Source organism: Gorilla gorilla, chromosome 4 (genome assembly GCF_029281585.2).
Source record: "Gorilla gorilla gorilla isolate KB3781 chromosome 4, NHGRI_mGorGor1-v2.1_pri, whole genome shotgun sequence".
Taxonomy (NCBI): domain Eukaryota; kingdom Metazoa; phylum Chordata; class Mammalia; order Primates; family Hominidae; genus Gorilla; species Gorilla gorilla.
In genome coordinates this window covers 160,587,990-160,610,750 of record NC_073228.2, presented here as the reverse complement: position 1 = coordinate 160,610,750, position 22,761 = coordinate 160,587,990, and the positions used below count along the sequence as shown (strand labels likewise).

The window sequence follows — 22,761 nt, the reverse complement described above, 5'->3', positions numbered from 1 at the left end:
GAAGCATGAGTGCTTTCACGTGTCTATTGTTTATGGATACCATTTTATTTTCCCTGAGTTACGTGGATGTCATGGGAACAGGGTGGGTGCCTCATCCAGATGGGTTCTGTAAGGAAACAGGATGGGTAAATGGATGCTGAGGAGGCCACCAACAGAGTCTACTACAACCTGAATTTTGGACTAGATTGTGTCAAAATGGAGACATGGCCATTGGAAAACCTTCTGATTTGACCATTTAGGAGGTCAGTGGTGACTTTAGAGAACCATATTATATTAGAGGTAGGGACAATGATTAGATTGGAGGATATCTTTAAGTGTGCAAATGGTGAAAAAGTAAACATAGACTATGATTTTAAGAATTTGGGTGGTGAGGCCAGGCACGGTGGCTCACGCCTGTAATGCCAGCACTTTGGGAGGCCGAGGCAGTCAGATCGCTTGAGCCCAGGAGTTCAAGACCAGCCTGGGCAACATAGTGAAACTCCCTCTCTACAAAAAATACAAAAATTACTCGGGTGTGGTGGTGCATGCTTGTGGTCCCAACTACTTGAGAGGCCAAGGGGAGGATGACTTGAACTTGGCAGGCAGTGGTTGCAGTGAGCAGTGATTGTTCCACTGCACTCCAACTCTGGGTGACAGAGCGAGACCCTGTTTAAAAAAAAAAAAAATTTGGTTGGTGAGTTTCTTGAGGTGGGCAGGATTGAGAGAATACTTTTGGGTCTGTGTATATTATAAAGGACCTTTCCTACAAATAGGAAAGATCTGACAGTTTTGGTAGGTCCAGAGTGGCAAGATTGAGGAGAAAAAAAAAAAAAAGAGCATGAAGAGAAGGAATGTTTCCTTCCTCAAGGAAGAGAGCAAACTATACACACAGTGCTAAAGAAAACTGAATTTAAACACTGAGTGGGGATGGTTGAAGGTGTCAGGAGCCCAGGTTATTGAGATCAGAACTTGGAGGCATTCTATAGGAGGGAACGTGGTCTTAAACACTGGTCTAGGTTAGACACAGGTTGATATGGTTTGGCTGTGTCCCCACCCAAATCTCATTTTGAATTGTAGTTCCCATAATCCCCAAATGTGGTGGGAGAGACCCTGTGGGAGGTAATTGAATCATGGGGGAGATTACCCTCATGCTGTTCTCGTGATAGTGAGTTCTCACGAGATCTGATAGTTTCATAGGGGGCTTTTCTCCCTTTTGCTTTGCACGTCTCCTTGCTGCCACCATCTGAAGAACGACATGTTTGCTTCCCCTTCTGCCATGATTGTAAGTTTCCTGAGGCCTCCTTAGCCCTGTGGAAGGGTGAGTCAATTAAACCTCTTTCCTTTATAAATTACCCAGTCATGGTTATTTCTTAATAGCAGTGTGAGAATGGACTAATACACAGGTTTAGCTGACAACCTTTCCTCACTGTATCCATTACTCTGTGTTAAGTCTTTCCTCTTACAGGGCATAATTTGGTTGGAGAATACCCATTTGGCTGGAGGAGAAAAATTAAAAAAAGATGAGCTAGTTGGGCCAGATTATAGTGTATCAGTTATTTAGCTTTTAAAGAGTAGAGAAGGACCCCTGTGGTAACTGGACTGTATGGTAACTGAACTGGAGAAGGGGTTGATTCTAGAATTTTGGGGGCCTTGGTAGATTATCTGTGAAGGGGTCTTATAGAGAGCAGCAAGATCAGTTAGATTTTGGAGGGGATGTAGGTTATGAAGTGCAGAAATCATGGAAAGGATGGATTCAAGATGTACTAATCTGTATGAAACCATTTGAAATTAGAATTGCAAGGTTTAACTTGCAATAATTGCAAGGTTTAACAAAACAAACCTGGAATGTTGAGACAGAAGGAGTAGTTATGAGAGTTTGAGGAATGAAAGTGAATGAAAGGTAACAATGGTCAGAAAGGATGTCCAAGACCTGACTACATCAGTTAATACAGTCACAATTTATAGGCAGCTATCCATTTCCAGTTGTGGTTAAATTTTCTTTGGTTTCTCTTCATGTCTCTTAAAAGGGGGAAGGGTTGGGGCCTTTCTCACCTAGCCCTTGCCTGAAATCCAGTAGGGGAGCTAAGCTCCTACCACCTTGTTGCCCAAACTTAGCTTAGATGTGTGGCTTGTCCTTTGATGTCAGATCTGTAGTAGAGCTTTGTAGCCATCACAGAGGCCAGCAGAACATTTTCAAAGGTTTTATTCTTCTGTGGAATAGAAGGATAAGCAACCTTAAATCCCCAGGTATTCTCTGTGTTCAGAAGTCTTTTCAAATTTGACTCATTGGTAGACTTGAATAAAAGAACTGAAAATTACAAATTAAATAATTTTTAAAACCAAGCTTAAAAATGATTTTTGTTCATCCATTTTATAAAATTAATGGTAATAAACTAACTCTACTTAGAAAAACAAAAATAAACAGCCTGATTCATATTAATGCCATCATTTAAAATAATCAGTGATCCTTATCCTTAAATATATATATGTTTTTCACATAGTTTGCAAGGTACTGAAAGTTTGTGTTCCCCCAAATTTGTATGTTGAAATCTAAGCCCCAATATGGTGGTAGTAGGAAGTGGTGTCTTTGAGAAATGATTAAGTCATGTGGGTAGGGCCCTCGTGAATAGGATTAGTGCTCTTTTAAGTGGGACCACAGAGAAATCATTTGCTCTCTTTCTGCCATGGGAGGATACAATAAGTTGTCAGCCAGCTACCTGGATAGGGCCCTCACCAGAACGTGACCCTGATCTGTGACTTCCAGTCTCCAGAACTGTGAGAAATAAATTTGTGTTGCTTTTAAGCCACCTGTTCTTCAGTACTTTATTACAGGATATCAAACTGACTAAAACATAAATGTAATGATCTTTCATGTAATTCTAGGTATTTTAAACCTATTTAAACATGACATTTTTCCATGAGTTCCAAAATTACTTTAATATTTATTTCATTGATTGGGTGTACCATAATTTGTTTACTTATTGTTACCGTTGTTGGGGAAAAAAAGGAAAATTCCAATTTTTTTATACTGTGTTAAACAATTTTAGGTTTATGAATTTTTCTTCATGAGGATTATTTGTAGGGTCAAAGTATGTGCCACTAATTCCATTTTGTAGAAAAATAAAAGATAGTAGTCTTTTTTGAAAATGTTTTATTATACAAATATTATAAACACAAAAATGATAAGAAATACCTACAATATCACCATCCAAATCAACTTGCTTCATCTTTCAGTTTCCCTAGCAGTCTTGATTCATGTGTACACATCACTTTTACATATTTAACATCAAATTTTGCCATACTGAAATCCTCACAAATCTTTTTTAAAGGCAGCGTAATATTCCATAAATTTAAAATAACCATAATCTAGTTGGCCTTCTCCTTCGTCTGATTAGGAAGCATTGCTAATTTTTCCCATCTTTAAGTTCTGCTACAGTGCACACTGCTGCTACTAACAACATTTTCCTATTTAAATATTGTTGCCCGGATGAATTTTGAAAATAGGTTTACTAGGTGAAGTTGTATAAACATTTTTATGACTATTTAAAAATACTGACCAATTACTTTCTGAAAGAATATACCAGTGCCCATTGCATCAGTGTGCAAATGTTTGTCTTACTGCATTTTGACAGGAAAGGTAGACAACCTCAAATAATGGGAGGAATTATTTTGAAGTTAATACTAAGCTCTGCCGTTTGCTAGTAGAATTACTTTAGGCAAGTTTCTTAATTTCTTTGAGCATGATTTCTCTAAGACGGGGAAAATGCGCCTACCTTACAGGTTCTTTTCAGGACTAAACATATGGTATAAAACGGCCTTATTACGTTGCCCTCCATAAAGTCACTATTTAAACAGTCTGATAGGTTAAGGAAAAACAGCTCACTTAAATCCTATTGTTTTTTTCTGCAAGGGTATGACCATAGTTTCACCACATTTATTTGATAGATTTAACCACATTTTATTTGGTAGAGTTGAAGTTGGGTTTTTTACCATTCATAAAATCATATTGCATCTTAAAATCAAGAAAATATTGTTTTTCTTGAAAAGTGGTTATTAATTGTGCTATCTTCCAGTGCTCTAGAATGGAAACAATGTACATTTTCACTTGTGTGCATTATGTGCTTATCTCCTTTGTTCATATATTTATTGATATCTTGATGGGTTAATAAGAATCAATTTGCATTAACTCATCAAAGTTCGTAATTTCTAACCGTTTCTCCTATTTACTTGATTATTATTATTTAAGGTTCTCTTATTTGTGGGAGTGGGACGGGTAATGAAAGAACTTAAGAATTGCATACGGGCTGGGTGCCGTGGCTCATGCCTGTAATCCCAGCATTTTGGGAGGTCAAGGCGGGCGAATCACCTGAAGTCAGGAGTTCAAGACCAGCCTGGCCAACATGATGAAACCCTATCTCTACTAAAAATACAATAGTTTAGCTGAGTGTGGTGGTACATGCCTGTAGCTTCAGCTACTCTCTCGAGAGGCTGAGGCTTGACAATTGCTTGAACCTGGGAGGTGGAGGTTGCATTGAGCCAAGATCCTTCCACTGCTCTCCAGCCTGGGCGACAGAGCGAGACTCTGTCTCAAAAAAAGAGAGAAAAGGAATTGCATATGCATGAATGTGCCAGTTTTTCCTTTTTGAGATTTTCCTTGTCATTCTTCCACAGATCCTAAGTAGGTTGTTATTCCATGGCCTATTATTTTGTCTTTTATTCACAGCTCATACTATGTTATAAGTGATCATTTTAGGTCCTTGTTTACCTCATTAGGCTCTGAGATATTTATTCAAGAGTAAAGAGAGTGTGTTATTTATTTATAAGGGAATAGGCATTCAATAGATGCCAGATGAACAAACATTTGACTCTGGTCCACTGGAGTTAATTTAAGGTGTGACTCTGAAGCCTCCTCACCCTCACCAAGGACGCTGCGGATCGGTTTTCCTAATAACAATCAAGTAATCACTACCTCTTCCCTTGGTTTGTAATGGTGTTCCAGCTATCAGCTTCCCTGGAGAACTGTGTTCTCCTGGATCACTGCTTATTTCACACTTGCAACTGTTTGTTTCTTTGTGAGATTGCCCGTTTGTAAGCTGAGTACAGAGACCACCATCTTGTTCTTGCTCTCTGTCTTGGAATGTTTAAGAATAAGCGGTAGATTGAACTGATAAATTGATAGATGATGAATTCTTATATTCACTTGAGTCTATTTCTGGGTTTTCTGGTCTCTTCAATTCAACGATTTCAGTTTAGACGCCTGGCACTCTGCTAGGCTTGAGTGATAAAATAGTGAGGAAGCCGTGTGTCTGATCTTGAGCCGTATTCTAGTAGGCTAAACAGAAGAATGAATAGGTTGCTTCAGTACGATGTCAACCGTGATAGAGATTGCCCTCTATCATGGTTGTCCAGTGTGCCCTCAAAGTACAGGGAAAGTTTTACCTGATCTATTAACAGAACAAGTCAGAGAAGCCTTCTTTTTTTTTTTTGAGATGGTGTCTCGCTCTGTCGCCCAGGCTGGAGTGCAGTGGCGTGATCTGGGCTCACTGCAAGCTCCACCTCCGGGATTCATGCCATTCTCCTGCCTCAGCCTCCCGAGTAGCTGGGACTACAGGCGCCCGCCACGACGCCAGGCTAATTTTTTGTATTTTTAGTACAGACGGGGTTTCACTGTGTTAGCCAGGATGGTCTCAATCTCTTGACCTCGTGATCCACCCGCCTCAGCTTCCTAAAGTGCTGGGATTACAGGCGTGAGCCACAGCGCCCGGCCAGAGAAGCCTTCTTGAAGGGACATATCTCAGCAAAATCTTACAAAGTGAGCAGGGGAAAGCCAGGCAAAGAAAGGTGAAGGGTATTTTCCAGGTGGGAAAATAGTATCAAATGCAATTGATCTATGTCTCTGATTTGGAAATGTTATTATCTTCATTATTGCCATTTTGTAATTTTTAGACAGTCTGTTAGATTTTTGTAATTCTAATGATTTTTCTTAGAGAATATGTTTACCTTTTTTTCTCTTTTATTTTGCCTGGTAAATTTTAGAATTATTTTGTTTACTTCTCAGAAAATTTCTGTTGAGATTTAAAAGTATTGGCATTTTGTTAAGTGTGAAAATTAACTTAAAGGAAAACAAGACAGTCTTTATCAATTTTAGCCTATACAGTTGAGAGTTGGTCTCTGTATTTAATATTTATCTCTCTCAAAATTTTTAAATTTTTATCTGGCCTAGGTTACAGCAGATCAATTATGGCAATTTTTTTCACGTGTTAATTTATGAATGTATATAGGTATGTCATGTACATTATATATATGTAATGTTATTTATGTCAGAAAAGGTATATTTTTGTAGAATTTCCTAAACAAAAATTGTTTCACTTTTGCTTATGAAACAAGCACTAATTTTTACTAATTTTACTAATTTTTACCAATTTTTGTTATGGTTAATTTTTCAAAATTGTACATTTCATCAAGGTTTTCTATTTTTCTTACAAGGAATTATGTTGGTGTAACACATTTTTATTTTATGTGTTATTAAGCTTATTTTAATATTTTAAAAGATTTATCAGCAGTTTTGTTTTTTAGATTTTTAGTTTTTTTATGATGTAAAATCTAGAATTACTTATTCCATCTTAGTTTTGTTGATTTTTGTTCTTTTCTTGATTCTTCTGGAATCTTAGTTGAATGCTTTATTTATTCATTTCTCTATTGACAAGTTTAAATGCTCTTACTATGTCAAAGACTGCTTTGGCTAAATTTCATCATTTGTAGCATTTTTAACTGTTATTCTTTAAATAGGCTTGTTTCTTTCTCAAATCACCAGTTAGGGAAATGTTTTTAAATTCTTGGGATTTTATGTAAATATAAAATATATTGTCTGTTTTTACTTTCAGAGAATATAGTCTGAAAAGTTTAGCGTTTTCATTTTGAGATGATATTTATTTCATTTATATGATTATTGACAAAAAGAAGTTTTTTTCTTTCCTGCCATGTGTAGAGAGGTGTTTGTGTGTGTGTTTATGAGTTAATTTTTTGCTTTGCCATATTGTAAGTTATAAGACAGGGGAGTAGTTAAAAATTTTCCCTTACAATTACATTTGTCAAGCTTCTTCTGTTTATTTTTCAAAGTTTTGGATTTTTGTTTTTGGTTACTTGCCTGCTCAGCACAGTGGTTTAATCATGTATAATCAATTAGACAGGGCATTTTATGATTATAAATTTGTTAATCTGAATCTCTCCTGTACTTTTTGCCATAGTGTCTACTTTAAAATATTGATTTTCCTTTTACTTAAGTTTAATAGGTTAATTTTTTGCACCAAATGTTTTTAAATGCAATGTTTGACTTCATCTTCTAATAGATTAAAATCGATTATGTACTCTTATAATTTCTACCCTTGATTTAATATCTATTATCCTAAATTTTGCTGTTCCAAATGCTTACTTCCTATTAAAATATAATTTGGAAGATTCTATTCTCACATTTTATGTACCCATTTTAGATTCTAGTGTGAGTTATCTGGAAAAATCTCACAAGTGTTTTTTAAATTTACATTTAATTATTTCTGCCAGAGAGTCTTACAGCTTCATCCATCGTCTGTCCATTGATGGGTCATAAGGGTCTTTCCTGGGGGCTGTATATTGAGCCTCAGCTGCAAGAGTTCGGTGTTATTGAGAATAATTAACAATTGACATTCACAAATTAAAATTACCCTATCATTGGACTCAACTGGAGATGCTAATGCATACACATTGCTCACAAGTTTTTCTGAAATGCACTTTGCTTATTCCTTTACACTCTGATCCCTATTCTGACCCCTGCCCTACCCTGGGTTCTTTTCGTAGGGTAAAGTGAGCCACAGAATCTTATATCTCTTTTAAAGGGGTAAAGATCAGAAGAAATCTCAAAGTTGCTGATTTATACCTATTTGCTACTTTTTAAACCTTCCTTCCTTGGAAGACAAGGCATAGAGCTTTTTTTTAGCTTCCTGGTATTTTATCTGCTTTCTAATTTTGTTTCAACAATGATGTCAATTAGTTTGACATGTCAATAACAGCCTTTCTGTCTCTCATTAGAGTTTATCTTTTTAGCTAAGATTCAGTGGTTTTTCTCATCAAGTCTCTTGAATTGTGATTTCATTACCTTTGATTTAGATTTTTTTGTTTGTTTGTTTGTTTGTTTTTTGGTAAATTTTTCCCAAACAGAAGCTAGACAATAAAATTACTGCATCTTTGGAAATAAATTGCGCTCTGCCTGGGAATAATATTTTTATCAAATTCTTTTATCTTAGGAGTTCTGTAATGTTGCTTCAGTGATATTTGGAGTCAGGATGTAAGAAATAAGATGTGGCCTTAGATGAAAATCCAGCTGGGAAAAGACATTGGTTCTGTCACATTTTAGATATGTAAAATTTGTTTAGATATTCTAGATGAGGAAATTACCTATCTACCTTATAATGTTGTGAAGATCAATTTAGATATATATTTGATTCTATATAAACTTTAGGAATGTATATAAGCATTTCTGGGGTCCCAGATAGGTAGGTAAATGGGTAAATCATAGTACAATGTAGGGTTATATAAGAAATTAGAACAAATGAGGGAATCAAGGAAGAATGACGAGGGCCACGGAGAGAAGATGATATGTGGATGAGATCATGAAGGATGATATCCTGGGGTGGGTGGTGCTGGATGGGAATAAATTCTAGGCAGAATCTAGCATGTCCACTGACCTGTCATTGTGGAAGACCAGGAGAGACGAGCTGCTCAAAATGAAGGATTAATTGTGGTGAATGGATCCAAGTGGTTCTGCCACAATGCCTTCTCTCATCGATTGTCTCACCCATGGCCCCATCTAAGGGAGCACGAGGGATAAGCACCTGACTCAAAGATGGCTTATTTGTAGGCTAACCAGGAGCACTAAAGCAGCTTGGTTGTAAAGGTTTTACCTATTAGGAACCAATCTGGCTTGCTTCTTGAAAGACAGAGAAGGGAGCAGTGGAGAGGGCAGTAGTAAACTGTGGCCAGAGAAGCCTATGTAGGTCATTAGAAGAGAAATTGAGGATGGCTGTTCCCTTGACATGCTCCAAATCCTGGGGACTCCCAAATTCCAGGCCATGTTTTACCTTATAGTAAGCTCTTTTCATAAGGGAACCTGTGTGAATTTCTTCCCGAGAGTCAAAATGGCTTACCCAACTGATCAAAGGGATATGGAAGAGATGTTAATCTGAAAATTTATTTCTGAGGTTGAGTCAATAGGAGTGACTGATTTATTAACTGTGAGAGAGGAATTCCCTAAAGAAGTGGACAAGGGTGCTTTCCTTCTTACCAATCATTATTTTTATTAATATATTTTACAAGACTGCGGTCGAAATAATATTAAATACAAATTTTTTATACAGAAAGTGTAATAAAGTTAAAATAGTTCCTTGTAATTCATAGCATTATTGCAATGCTTACAAAATTTTTGCATAGAGTGTGCAAGGATTGATGTTATTCAAAACAAAACTAAAAAGCTCTTCTTACATCACACCCAAAACCAGAGAAAAACCAAACCAAAAATAATCCAAAGGCTGAACTCAACTGCTTTATGGGAATGGGTTTTTTTTTTTTCAAAATCTCCAAGCAAATGGGACTTCCATGACCTCACCATTTTGGTTAAGAACATCAGAATCCGGCTTCTTCAGAAGCGCATCTAGCCAGCATAATGATGGATAGCCTCCGACTTTTCCTTCTAAAACACGACCTCCTTAAGAAGTATGTCTCAGCTTCTTCATAATCTCAAAAAGGGAGAAACCTGACTGGGGGAGGTGGTTGATACATGAAAAATTTTATTCCCTCCATCACAGACTAGATAAAAATTAAGTTAATTTTGTGTTCACTAAATTTAGATGTGCCAACACTTCCCTTTACTTTTCTAGAATCTTGCATCTCTTCCAGAGAGCTAGATTTCTGGCTCTGGTAAGGTTAGTCCTATGAGACCCTTTAATGGTATCTATTCCTGGCTTGCCATTTGGATGTCTTAAACCATTAAAAAGGAAATCCCTGACTGACTTACTGTAGAGTAGAGTCTTTTTCATTTTTGGCTCATCCCTTTACTAAGGTTTTGTGGTGGGTTGTTGAACCAGGAAAGCACTGGCACTGGGGCTGAGTCTTTTGGGTATGGTGAGGAGCTCTATCCACAATCCTGCCAGAGGACCAGATATGTGTTGTGGAAAAAGCACATCAGAGAGGGATGGACCCCAACCTCTTTGCTGCTGTGGCCCTCTAAGCTCTGGGTGAAGGCAGTTTGACAGCAGGGCTTTAACAAGGGCATTCTAGTTTCTAATCTTTTTGCATGATCCCTGGCTGAGTTAATTCTTCAAAACGACTTTGTCTTTTTAACTCTTACAGATCAAACCCTGATCCCTTTGCTTAGAAGATGAAAGCATTCCAAAGAAACCAAGCTGTAAGGAACTTCAGATGCACTCATTTTCTCCCTTCCTAGTTGAAACACCACCAACCTCATTGCTGAATCTAGGATGCCAGTGTAAAATATACAGGTTCAAAGTTAAAGGGTGCCACTTTAAAAATAAGAACTGGCAAATAAGTCTCATTTCCAACTCAGATAAATTGGTAGTAACGGCCTGAGTGCTCTGGGGAGGAGAATTCTGCACCTGGGGAAGGGTATGGCCCATTAATGATGGCTGCCAAGGTGTGAGGCCAAAGACATTACGGGACCAGAGTGGTCAGCTCAGCTCTGACATTGTATGCCTAATGCAGTCAGTGAGTCCCTGGTAGTTCTTTCTTATAGGGAAACAGACAATGATAGAAATGAGCTTCCTTCTATTTGATCCCTTCCTTGAGTTTTGCCACAAGTAAAGGTAGAGAAGAATACTGACCAAATAGTGTCAAAGATCAGAAGTAAGATATTTGTCTTTTGAAGGGAAGTATAAAGGAAAGAGATGTATGTGTGCAGAAATGCTGATTTGTTTAGCCACACCCACAGATAATTGAGTATTACAATTTTTTCCTAAATGTGAGGCTAACAACCCAGGTATTTTCCGGTCTATTTTTTTTTAAGCTTGACCTAAGCATACACAGAAAAAATTAATATTTTTGTTGTTGTTCTAGATTCTATTATTCAGGCAGGCTTTCTATATTTTCCCCTTAGGTATCTACACTTTAGTATAGATGCTGTCACTGTGAGAGACTACAGAAAGCAGGGAAAATAGAAGTTCTATAGCTTCATCTACCAAGGAAGACCTAGTTTAAAGTCCCCTAGTAGGGGACATGTCCCAACAACTTGAAAATTAGTTTGACATGTGGTGACTTTATAGCATAGTGGTCAGGAGTTAAACCTACATTCCAGCTCTGCCATTTTCTAGGTAGTGGCTTTGGGCAAGTTTCTTAGCCACTATAAGCCTCAGTTTTCACATCCGAATATTGGAACTATATTAAAACCCAACTCAAAGGATTGTTTTGAGGATGAAATAGAAGAATGTATGTAAAATGTTTAGCACAGTGGCTAGCAATAGCTCAGTGAATATTAATAAATATTCTTAAAATTGAATAATAGAATACAACTCTTCCCATGTCTTAGGGTAGCTTCAGATCCAGGAAAATCTCTTATGTTTTGCAAGATTTTGTGGGGTGGTTCTTTTTGGGGAGAAGTTTCATAGATTGGCTCAGATTGTCAAAAGAATCTATGGCCCCCCAAAATGTTAGAACCCCACGAATTAGATGAATATGGGAACTAAAGAAACACTGACTTCCTTGTTGACAAGTGTCGTCTTCCTGCCCTCAGACAATCCTTTGGCTACAAGTGTTCCCATGGAACCTAATAGACCAGTTTGGAGTTTCTCATTTTACGAAATCCTGAGCTATCTCTGATTTCACCAAAAAACCCCAAATGTAGAAGTAGGATGTGAAGCCATTGGAAAGTGAGGGACTATTAGACAACTCTAGGCATGTGGGGTGGATTTTAAATCAAGCAGATGTTTTCTTTTCTCTTCTCGCAAAGAAGTTGGCCTCATATTTGTGTTATTAAGCTGACCTTAGCTAATGTTCAGTGATGAAGCCAAATTCACTCATTTACTAGTGAGGCTGTCCACACACTTAATGAGGCATTTGGAACCCCACTCTGGCTTCCTATTGCAACAGGTGGATTTAGACAGTAAACATGCTTCTCGATTACAGTGGCTGTTTCTTTGTTCTGTTCCACCCGCAAATCTCAAAATGGGTGATGATATTACTGCTTGCTGGGCTGAAGTTGAGGAGCAGCAGTGAGCACTGTTGTTGGAAGGTTTGAGACTGTTTATTGATGGATTTGATAGCATCATTAACACTGTACGATGACATCACACTTACTATTGCATCAAGGGCTCATGACATTCTTGCTCTTTCTCAAATAAGGATGCTAATTTCCTCCTATTCTGTCAATATCTACAAAAGGAAGGTAGGGGGAGAACCAAAGAAAACAGCATGTGTGAGCATGAGTTGCCCCAAAAAGGTTATTTTCTTTTACATGTATGCTCTAACAATACTCAAAAGGAGGACCTCCCACAAGTAATTATTTTCCCTTTGCCATTCAAACCTGCCTTGAGAAATTTCAAGGACTCCCTTATGAAGAAAGCTTTTAAGAACCATAGAAATTACATTGCTTTTGAAAGTGCGAGCGTGTGTGGTGTGCTGTGCTGGCTGAAGCAGCAGGCTTCAGACTGCTTTATCTCTTATCAGTGGTTTGGCTTTGTGCATGAGAAATTCAGAGGCAACTGTATAATTTTAAATTCCGATTACCACAAAGAAAGAGATGCATCTGACATCCCAGTGCCGCCGCGGCTTTGACTATTTTAATGGAAATATGTTGGAACTAGGGGAACCTTCCACCACGGAGATAGTGATGAAAGACCACAAGAGAGACATTTTATCTTTGAGATAAAAGGCCTGTTTTCGAAGGTTGTTTCTTATAACTTTTTCCCAACCTGCTACTAGGGCACTATGCAAATGTATCATTCCAGGAGCTGTTTCCTTGTCCTTTTCATGCCTAAGATTTCTTGGGACAGGGGGAAGAGGGAGAACTGGTCTTGTTTAATGAAATTTTTGACCTTTCATAGAGCCTTGAAAAATCAGTATCAGGTGCTGGAATGGATCTATTTACCTTTTTGGTCCAAACCTCATACTACCTCTGGCCTTTATAAAATAAAGCAAGATACTCTGATCTAGCTGCTGCCAGTTTATTTCAGCTGTTTCCAGATAAAAGGCTGAGGGATTCCCTTAAGTGACTTTGATTAGGGTCTGGTAAATGGGGGCATTTACATTAAAAAAAAAATCCTTCCTCCCCACCATGACACTCATACTTCCAGAGTCATCCATAGCTGATACTTTTTTTTTTTTTTTAAATGATATGGAGTATGAAGCCCTGGATGAGCAAAAGGGATCTTGACCAAAGGGATAAATGTCTGATAGGAACCTGCCTTACCACACACAAGCAGAGATGTCAGAATATGTCTTTTCAAAATATGTTTTTGTTGTTGTTGTTGTTGTTGTTTTTTGCATTCCTTCTACACCAGAGAATGAAGACCCAGATTCTTAGAAATAAAGCCAAACTGGCATTCATCTGGTTTCTCACAGCATCAGCTTGATAGAAAGAATTTTACTGTATTTTTTTTGTCCCCATGTATTTTAAGTTGCTTTTTCCAATACTTCCAATTATTTGTTGGTCTCACTAACTCTTCAAGCCTGGTGTGGCTGTAGGAACAGTAAGCATAGTGGCGGTGTTGATAACTGACGCGATGTGGGCTAAAAAGACATGTTAAGTCAAAACTATTCTCCGGAGGACCATGGAATGGGCATCCCTCTAGACTATGGGAGGGTGAGGTGGAAAACTTTATATGAATATAGACAGCAGAAAGAGCCTACAGGAAACAGATTCTAAGGTTGAACCACAGGGTCCCCTACTTCACTTCTCATTACACAATGATGCTGACCTGCAGAACCTGGTGTGGTCTATCAATTAAGGGTCTTGGAGGATCATAACTTTCCTTTTCCACTAAGCTTCCACTAATCCCATCCTCCCTGTTCCCAGGAATCCTCTGAGCCTGTGTTTCTCTGGCAAGTGGATCACTTACTTCCACATGTCTTGGAAGGCAGGCTTTCCACATGTAACATAAGGAAGGGCTTCCTTCCTGAAAGACTTTGCCAAGTAACTATATTCCCAAGCCTACACAGAAATGTAAGCTTACTCCCTGCTGTTTGGAAATGTGCTTTCTTTCCTGCTATATCCAATGCATACCACAAAAACCTCTAGGTCAGGGTTGAGGAAACTTTGCCTGTAAAGGACTAAATAGTAAGTAATCTATGCTTTGTGGGATACATAGTCTCTGACACAACTACTCCATCCTGCTGCTGTAGTGTAAAATCAGAAAACATGTAAATGAATGTATGTGGCTATGTGACAATAAAACTTTAACTACAGGAAAAGGTGGTAAGTCAGATTTGGTTTCCAGGTCATAGTTTGCCCACCTCTGCTCTAGGGTCAAACCTTAAGCAAACTTTGGTCTATAGTTGCTGGATATGCAATGAAAATTATCCAAAGAGAAAATGACCTAAAGGATGTTCAAAGCCAGTTCAAGTTTATCCCTTGGGTAACATAACAATTATAAAGCCACATGTCAGGCTTTTACCTAGGTAGATGTCACCATAAGGGCTTTTGAAAACCTCTGTGATACTCGAATAGTTTCCCAAGACTTCTATGACTTCTTGAGCAGATATCAAATAGAAGTAAATGTTGAACATACTTGGAAATCAGTTTTTAATTTGTAAAAATCTTCTGAACAATATTAACATACTAGAACTTCTAGTATATTGAAGGTTCATTTGAATTCTTTGTTACGATACCAGCTGTTTAATATACCCAAAGGTGCGATTGTCTAGAAAATGTCATATATAAAGATTAGAAAGAATCTCATTTTTAAAAAAGTAGGTGTTAGTAGATTTTAATGTAAAAGCTCCCTGCCGGCCCCCAAGAATTCAGGTAAAATTTTTTCTCTTGACCACTGACAAATATTCTAGTTTGAGGGTGTTGGGATAAAAAGATGTACATTGAGAAACTTATAATGCATACCAATTTCCAAAATCTGAACAAAATGCATAATTTAACCCATATCAAATTTCCTGCTTATTACTTTGTATATTATGGTCACTTAGCATAAATGAAAAATTGAATGTTATGTCTGTTCCCAATAGGTACTTGATTTATATGGTTGATTGCTCTTATTTTTATTCTGTTTGTGATCTCACTACCCTTAGGATTAAATTTTGCATGTGGGATCACACCAGTCTCTTTTATTGGCATGAAACTTGTGGTGCTAATCTCATTCCTTCACGTGGTGATTAGAACAAAATCTAAGCAAAAAGGTTCTGGGAACTTTTTGCTTTTTTGTCATCTAAAGATTAATGAATTTGAGATGGCAAAATGCAAAGACAGTCTACTTTAAAAAATCACCTGTCTTAACCTATCTAGCCACAAATGACTTTGTAGCTATCATTGTTTATCTGAATGATATGGGATGGGTGCTCCTAGTAGCCAAGGAGGGCGTTTCCTGGCTTGGAAAAACCCTGTATTGATACATACAGATTCTGGCAACATGGCCCTATGGAATATTAATTATACTGATCCAGCGTAATCTGATGTCTTTTATGGTTTTCCTTTTTAGATCTTAGTGCTACAAACCAACCAATCACTGGGTCTCACCCCTAAGAGTGACCAGCCCAACTCTTCTGCATGAGATATTGAACAAGAGTGCTTGGAGTGAGTTTGGGGTCTGGATGCCAGCAGCATCACTGGCCAGGCTAGGACCCACACCGCTGTCCCCCACCATCTACTTCTAAGTAAGTGACTAAGCAACACACAGCTTGCTTTTACATCCCATGTGTGCAAATCTCACCCTGATGCTTGAGTGTCATCTTAAAAAATATCAAATCTTTTATTTCTCTCCTATCACAAAACTTCCCTTGCTTGTAAAGTAAGAAAAAGTAAAACCTTGTTGAGGGAAAAGAAAAATCCAAATGCCACCCAGGCCTACAAATACTACTTCATTTAGGCTTGCAGGGCCACTGCTTTCCAAATGGCATCCAGGACTGTCTAAGCCAGTGATGAGTTCATTCTGGGCTCTTTGAAATCCACATCATCTGCCAGCCATTTGGCTTGTCTATCAGCTTTTAAGATGTCCAGTCATAACTAAATCATTCCCCTCCAATCACCCAAAGTAAACTATAGGTAACAAGATAAATAAGATGTGCTTCTCCTTGCTGAGTGCATTGACTTAAGGCATAGGCACATTTCCCCCTCTTTAAACAGAGATGGTGTAATCCCCTGTCCCAGCACAAGAGCTGGCCAGGGTGACCCTGGAGCATGATGATGAAGGTGGGGTGATGAGAGGTAGCTGATGGCGGGAATGAGGTGCTGCTTCCACATACAGGGAAGCAGGTATGCTGGGCCTCAGGGGACACAGTGATTATCATAAAGACACTCAGTTTGTATTATCTTTCAGTGCACAATTCTGGTGGCATGTAGTACTTCTTACAGAAAACACAATAGTGGCTTTAGGAATATGAATATCCCGGCACGGAAAAAATATATAAGAAGAACAAAGTCAGAGAGTTTGTGAATGCCTTTAAAAATAAAGGGCATGTTTTGACATTTCCCACCAATCCCAAGAAACATGGTAAACATAATTAGGTTCCTTATGCTACTCTTAATTAGACTTCCAGGCTTCTTTTGGGGTAGGAGTTCTGCTCTTAGGGATTTTGATTGACCGGATCATTGTGGGTTGAAATCTTTTGGTTAAAGTCAGAAGTGAGAACAGAACAGCTTTTAAGCCATTTTTCCTTTAAACAGAGACATATCACCCGTTTGTTCATTGCCCATCAGGCCATTGAGTAGCTTCCAGCTGACTGAGGAACAGCTGTTATCTTATTTTGTGCTGATTTACAGCTCCTAATTTGACTGTAGGAGAATCTGTGAGTTTGGAGGGAGCAAGACAGCAGAAGTTGGGTGAGCAGTTCACAATTTGCTGAAATTCATCCTCCTCATTCATTCAACTACAAAAACCCCAATATGTCTGGTAGCCAAGGTAGGCCAGCCATTTTGAATTCCTACGGCTGACTTCTACAGCGTTGCCGGTTCCTAGCTTGAAGAGGGGGAGGTTAGCCAGCCTTACTAAAGCTAAAACAGGAAATCAAATGCCTATTTTTGATACAAAGGTCTCAGAGCTTGAGTGCGACTGAGGTTCCCGCCATCACTCCCTCGTAATGACACTAAAAGAGAAGATATGCTGCTACTCGAATATCTAGATCAAGATTCTGTCAGTGTTCAATACGCTGTGTGATTCTGAATAGTCTGGGGAATGTTGGGACGGATGTGTGTTTAGATTTCTGTCACTCAGGTGGTGGGGATGGGATGGAAAATGACAGTGGATATCGCAGGGTCACCCATGGTTCCTTTTGTACTGAAACCTCATTTTATACAGAGGATATATATATTTATTTATATATATTTATATATATTTATACCCACCCACACACGCGAACACACTCAAGCACGCACACACACGTACACATACACACAAGGTCTTTGATAGGCTTTCTGTGTTCTAGTAAAAATAGCTGGCAGCCAGTGTCTAAAGCCAAAAAAGGCCTTTATGCTGCCAACAATGTCCACTATGGATAGTCTTTCAGAGGCAGACACTTGTGTTTATCTGACAAGTGGACCCAGCTCCTGCCTGAGACAGGAATAATCTCCCATTGGCACAGACGCAGATCTCGAAGACCTTCTGCCTCGTTCCTGTAGGCGTGTAGGATCCGTGAGGCAGTCTAGGTAGTCTGATTTTCGCAGCATCTAACTTAATCTAAAGACAGAGAATAGGAAGGAAAGCACTGGTCAGAGGCTGTCGTCTCTTCTCTTGACATTCAGAAACAGCAAATGAATGTTCAATTCAACTGAAATCTAATGAGCACCTACTATGTGTTGATTATTTTTGGTACTGGGGATTTGGATACCACCAAGACGGAAAGTCTCTACCTTCACAGAAGCTTAGATTCTAGCAAGATAATGCTGCATTGGTCTATGTTAGCATTTTGCAAAAAATTGTCATACAGAATGTAAATAGAGTCCTAGAGTCAAATAAATGTGAAAATGTGACATTTAACAATTTTCTTTACTATGGGACTTCCCAGATCCTACTATGACTGTGTGCAAGGTGAGTGTTCAAGAAGAGAATAGAGTATGTAACATTTTCCAACTTTTAAATGCTAGTGAGCCTTTCTGCTTTTTTTTTTCCTAACAATTTATGGGGCTGATGGTCTATAGAATATACTTTGAGAAAAACATGCCTATAAAAACATGCCTATAAAAATAAGCAGTGGTGGAAGGTGCCATTAGCTTTACGATTATAACTGATTCCTCCAGAGTTCAAATTCTGATAGCTATAAACTGCATATGTGAGGTAGCCAGTATTTTTATATGTGTGTGGTTTGCAGTTTGTGGCTGCTTGAAGAGGCAGTTGTGATAACTGAATGTTCTGACTATCTCTTCTAAAACAAAATAGGAAATGCCATACCAATCAAAAGGGGGACTTTTATATCCATCGAGTGGATGTATAGAAGCAGGTAGAGACTGAAAACCTCTCTCATTGAATAGTCGGGTGGAATAGCATTTTTCTTAAAAAAAGAAAAACAGATTTTTTAACTCTATGATTAAATAGCAAAGTTCACTTATGAGCACTTTGAAGGCATTTTTAAAAGTTTACAGACAAATCACATTTTGGGTGTGCGTAGTAATTGGCTTGTCTTGCTTGCAAAAACACAAGGAGCATTTCTGTTCACCCAGCTGGGACTGTGTTGGCATAAGAGAATGAATATCTGCAGTGTTTCTTCCCTTGCTGCCTAGTCTTACCCTATAAAGTTTTGGCTTGTTCTGGTTGGGACAGCTGTTCAATCTGCCTCCCCATTTTCAGTGAAAACAGAAACATGTGACACAAAGTAACGACAAGTAAATTAAGTTCATCTTGAGCCAGATGTGTATAATACATACAGCTTAATTATGTTGGCTAACAAAATCTTATTTTAAGGTGACGAGAGAGAATTTGAAAATAGCATTCATTTTCATGGTCATATAATTCTGTACTTGGAATACATGCCATTATCTCTGCATTTTACAAATAACAGATCATCACTTTGATGGATTGTGGGTTTGGCTTATAATCATGCTGCTCAATTAATTGTTTCATAAATAAAACCTGCTTGGCTCCTTTTGTTGAAACACCGTAGGATCCAACTCGGAGGTCAACCAGTTATGGGAAGGGTTGGCCTGTTGGAGCTGTAGCTCTTTGAACTTCTGTCCTTCTCACCCCTCACCTCTCCGTCTTTGGATTCCAGTCTCAGCTCTGTCCTGCAGGTGGCTTCCATATTGCCAGCTTCTGCATTGATTTCCACTCCTTTTGGGGCCTCCATCACTAGAGACCGGGTTGGGGACTCCAACCTGAAAAACACCCAAGATCATCAATAAAGATCCCTTTTTCTTTTTAATAAATACAAAAGGAAATTCATGCTCAAGGACATTAACAAAGCATTCCAGTATTTGATCAGATAATTTTTTAAAGTTTTGCTTTACAAACCTGGTCAAGTTTATGACAGGGAGCATAATAAGTCTAGGCTTTATCTTCGTTGCATTTTACAAAGGCTGTAAGGAAAGTGTTCTAGGATCCTGGTTTCACTTGATCTTATATCCAAGTGTTGTTTTATTGGTATAATTAATCAAACTCATATAAGTTTTTTTTTTTTTTTTGTAAAAGTCAGTCAATCCTGGATCTAAACCGAGCTTCCTGGAATTGATAGGTATCCTTTCTACTTTGTCCTGCTTCTGTATCTTCCATGGAGGCAGAATCAGATAGAGGTTAAAAAAATGGGTCTAGGAGTCTGACATGCTTGGAGTGAAGCCATGGGGTGGCCACTAAATGACCATGGATAAGTCTTTCTTTACCTCCTCTTTCCTTTCTAAAATCTCTTAAAGCCTCAGTTTCCTCATCTATAAAGTGCTTCAAATAGTGCCTGACACAATAGAAATGCAAATATGTATTATATATTACTATTACTGCTGTTACTATTGTTACAATACCAACCAATCATAAGAAAGCCTCAGGCCTTAACCTTCAATGCAGTTGTCATTTCTGCATTGCAGAGAGGGTCAGTGGTTGCCAGGGGCTGGGGAGGGGAGGTGGTCTGACTGCAAAGGGACAGCATAAGAAAAACATGTTTTGTGTGACGGAACTTGATTGCAGTGGTGGTTACAGGTCTCTATGTATTTGTGAAAACTTGCAGATGAGTGAATTTTATGGTATGTAAGATAAAAAATAAATCAAGAGAATCAGCCACATTCTATGCTAATTATGATGGCAAAACAGGATAATACTCCTTAGGAGGAAGCTTTTTGCCTAATTCATATAATGAGAAAAACATTAACTGAAACTCAACCATCCCCTAAATATTCTAGATTTTATTTTTATTTTTCTTAGAAACAGGGTCTCACCCTGTTGCTCAGGCTGGAGTGCAGTGGCACAATTATAGCTCACTGCCATTTCAAATTCCTGTGCTTAAGTGATCCTCTGGCCTCAGCCTCCTGAGTAGCTGGGTATGTGCCACCACGGGCAGCTAATTTTTAAATTTTTTGTAGAGATAGGGTCTTGCTATGTTTGCCCAGGCTGGTCTCAAATTCCTGGGCTCAAGTGATCTTCTCTCTTTGGCCTTTCAAAGTGCTGGGACTACAAGCATGAACCATTATACCCAATTGATTTTAATACTATTACCAGATAGGAATGTATGAAGATCCTCCTCTCTGTTACAAAGAAAGTATCCTAACTTAGGAACGGAGACCTCAGCAATGGTTCTCAAAACACTCTGATCCAGACCAATTTCCTGAATTTAATTTCAGTGCTTCTAACTTTCAGACACCTTAAACATGTTAAAAAGGAACCTCATTCTCCTTGCCCACTATTGATTCTTTGTTCTGTTTTTGCCACTGCCTCTGAGTAGGGTAAAGCCTCTTGGGCCTCAGTAAGTGGCAAACAGAGCAAGCTGACCAGTAAGATCCACTACGGAGCAACCCCAGCCACACTGCACAAATGCCAAGAGAGAGCTCATCCACATTTTTCAGGTCTAGGTTCCTGAGGATTGCTTCCAGGCAGCAGCCTTCTCCCTTGAATTGTCCCCCACTACAATGACTCAACTAAAATCATCAAGAGAAGCAATAGTCCTGGAGTACTTACGAAAGGATTGGCCTGAGTTTCTATGTAAATAATTTTTTCTTCTGTGGTCTCACCCCTTTGGGTGTGGCAAAAATCCTCCACTCCCCACCTCCCCTCCTCTTAAGACCTTCACCAGGTTGTGCTGAACCAGGTGCAGTTCTGCCCATTATTGTGGTTCATCTCATTTGCATTTGGTTTGATAATGTCAGTGCAACAGGGAGAGGGACTCAGTAGCAGGACAACAGAAAGTGATGTCTGTGCAGTACGGCCTGGTCTAGAACCTTAATCCAAGTAACTGGAGCTGCCCCTGTGCTCTTGACTCCCTCTCACTTTTGAGATATGAAGATGGTTTTTTTGCCATTCTCTGTTTTTTCTCTCCTATACAGTCTGATTGATGTACACAGTTTATCCTAAGTTTTCTAACTGCTTCTGTTTCCACTAATGTCAATACCTTTCTCCTTGTAGGATGAGTTTGTGCTTTTACTATACTTCCTGCTCACCTCTTATCAGTGTCACTGCCATCATCCCCCTTGCCCAGGTGAGAGTCCTCCTGTCATCTTATCTCTTTCTTCCTTCTTCCCTCAGTCAACACGTCTTTTAACTCAGAACTTCTCCGTTCTCAGAATCAAGCCATGGAGTGGCCACTAAACGACCATGGACAAATCTTTCTTCCTTTCCCTCCTCTTTTCTTCCTAAAATTTCTTAGAAGCATTCTCAAATGTGAGCATCAGAATCACCAGGAGGGGGTTATGAAAGGGTTGCCTGTAACCCGGACTATTGTAACTGTCTCTCAAGTTTTGTCTCTAGTTTTTCCTTTTTCCCAATGAACTTCACACAAAAATATATCTTCCCGAAGTAAGTTTTGAATATGTTACTTATCAAAACTTGTAGAATATGTTCTACAATTTCCTTAGAAGAGATCTGAACTCCATTTAGAATTTGTTCTGATCTGTTTTGCTGGTCTTATTTCTTGCCTTAAACATCAGCTATGTGTTATTGGGGGGCTTGTTACTAGGTGGTGACACTGCTAATGTGTTATCTCATTTAATCCTCACCAAAACCTATCAATCTGGTGTTTCTATAGTCCTGATTATACAAACAAGGAATCTATGGTACAGTGACTTGCTCATGGTTATTATACTCTTAGTAAAATGGCAGAGCCAAGATTTGAATTCAATTTAGTGGACTCCAGAGCTAATATTTGTTTATACCATATTAGTTCCAGAATAACTGTATTTCTTTCCATCTATCGTATCTTTACCCCTATTTTCTGTAATCCTTTCTTCAAGAAACTAATGCTTAAATTTCTAAAACCAATCTATGTAAACAATAGTGAGGTAATAGTAGTATATATGGCTGGGTGATGCATACTTCATGGTTATACAGTATTTCTTATAACTTATTTAAACGGTCTACATCAGCAATATCAAATTTAGGATATTTGGAAAGTGTTCAAACTTGGTACATAGAGTTCAAAGTGAATGATTCAATATAAACAGAATAGTTTGGTGAA

The 22,761-nt window shown here is 38.5% G+C and overlaps 1 protein-coding gene across 3 annotated transcripts in view; it reads right to left on the bottom strand.

Moving 5' to 3' along the window:
• Nucleotides 1-9,283: 9,283 nt before the first annotated feature.
• Nucleotides 9,284-22,761, bottom strand: part of SGCD (sarcoglycan delta) — a 1,041,370-nt gene continuing 1,027,892 nt past the window's right edge. For all 3 annotated transcript variants that reach the window (XM_055387285.2, XM_055387286.2, XM_004042887.5), the window contains 2 exons: nucleotides 19,363-19,486; nucleotides 9,284-17,855 (listed from right to left, as the gene is read on the bottom strand). In XM_055387285.2, coding sequence (XP_055243260.1) covers nucleotides 17,682-17,855; nucleotides 19,363-19,486 — 298 coding nt within the window. In that variant the 3' untranslated portion in view covers nucleotides 9,284-17,681. The remainder of the gene's footprint in view (nucleotides 17,856-19,362; nucleotides 19,487-22,761) is intronic.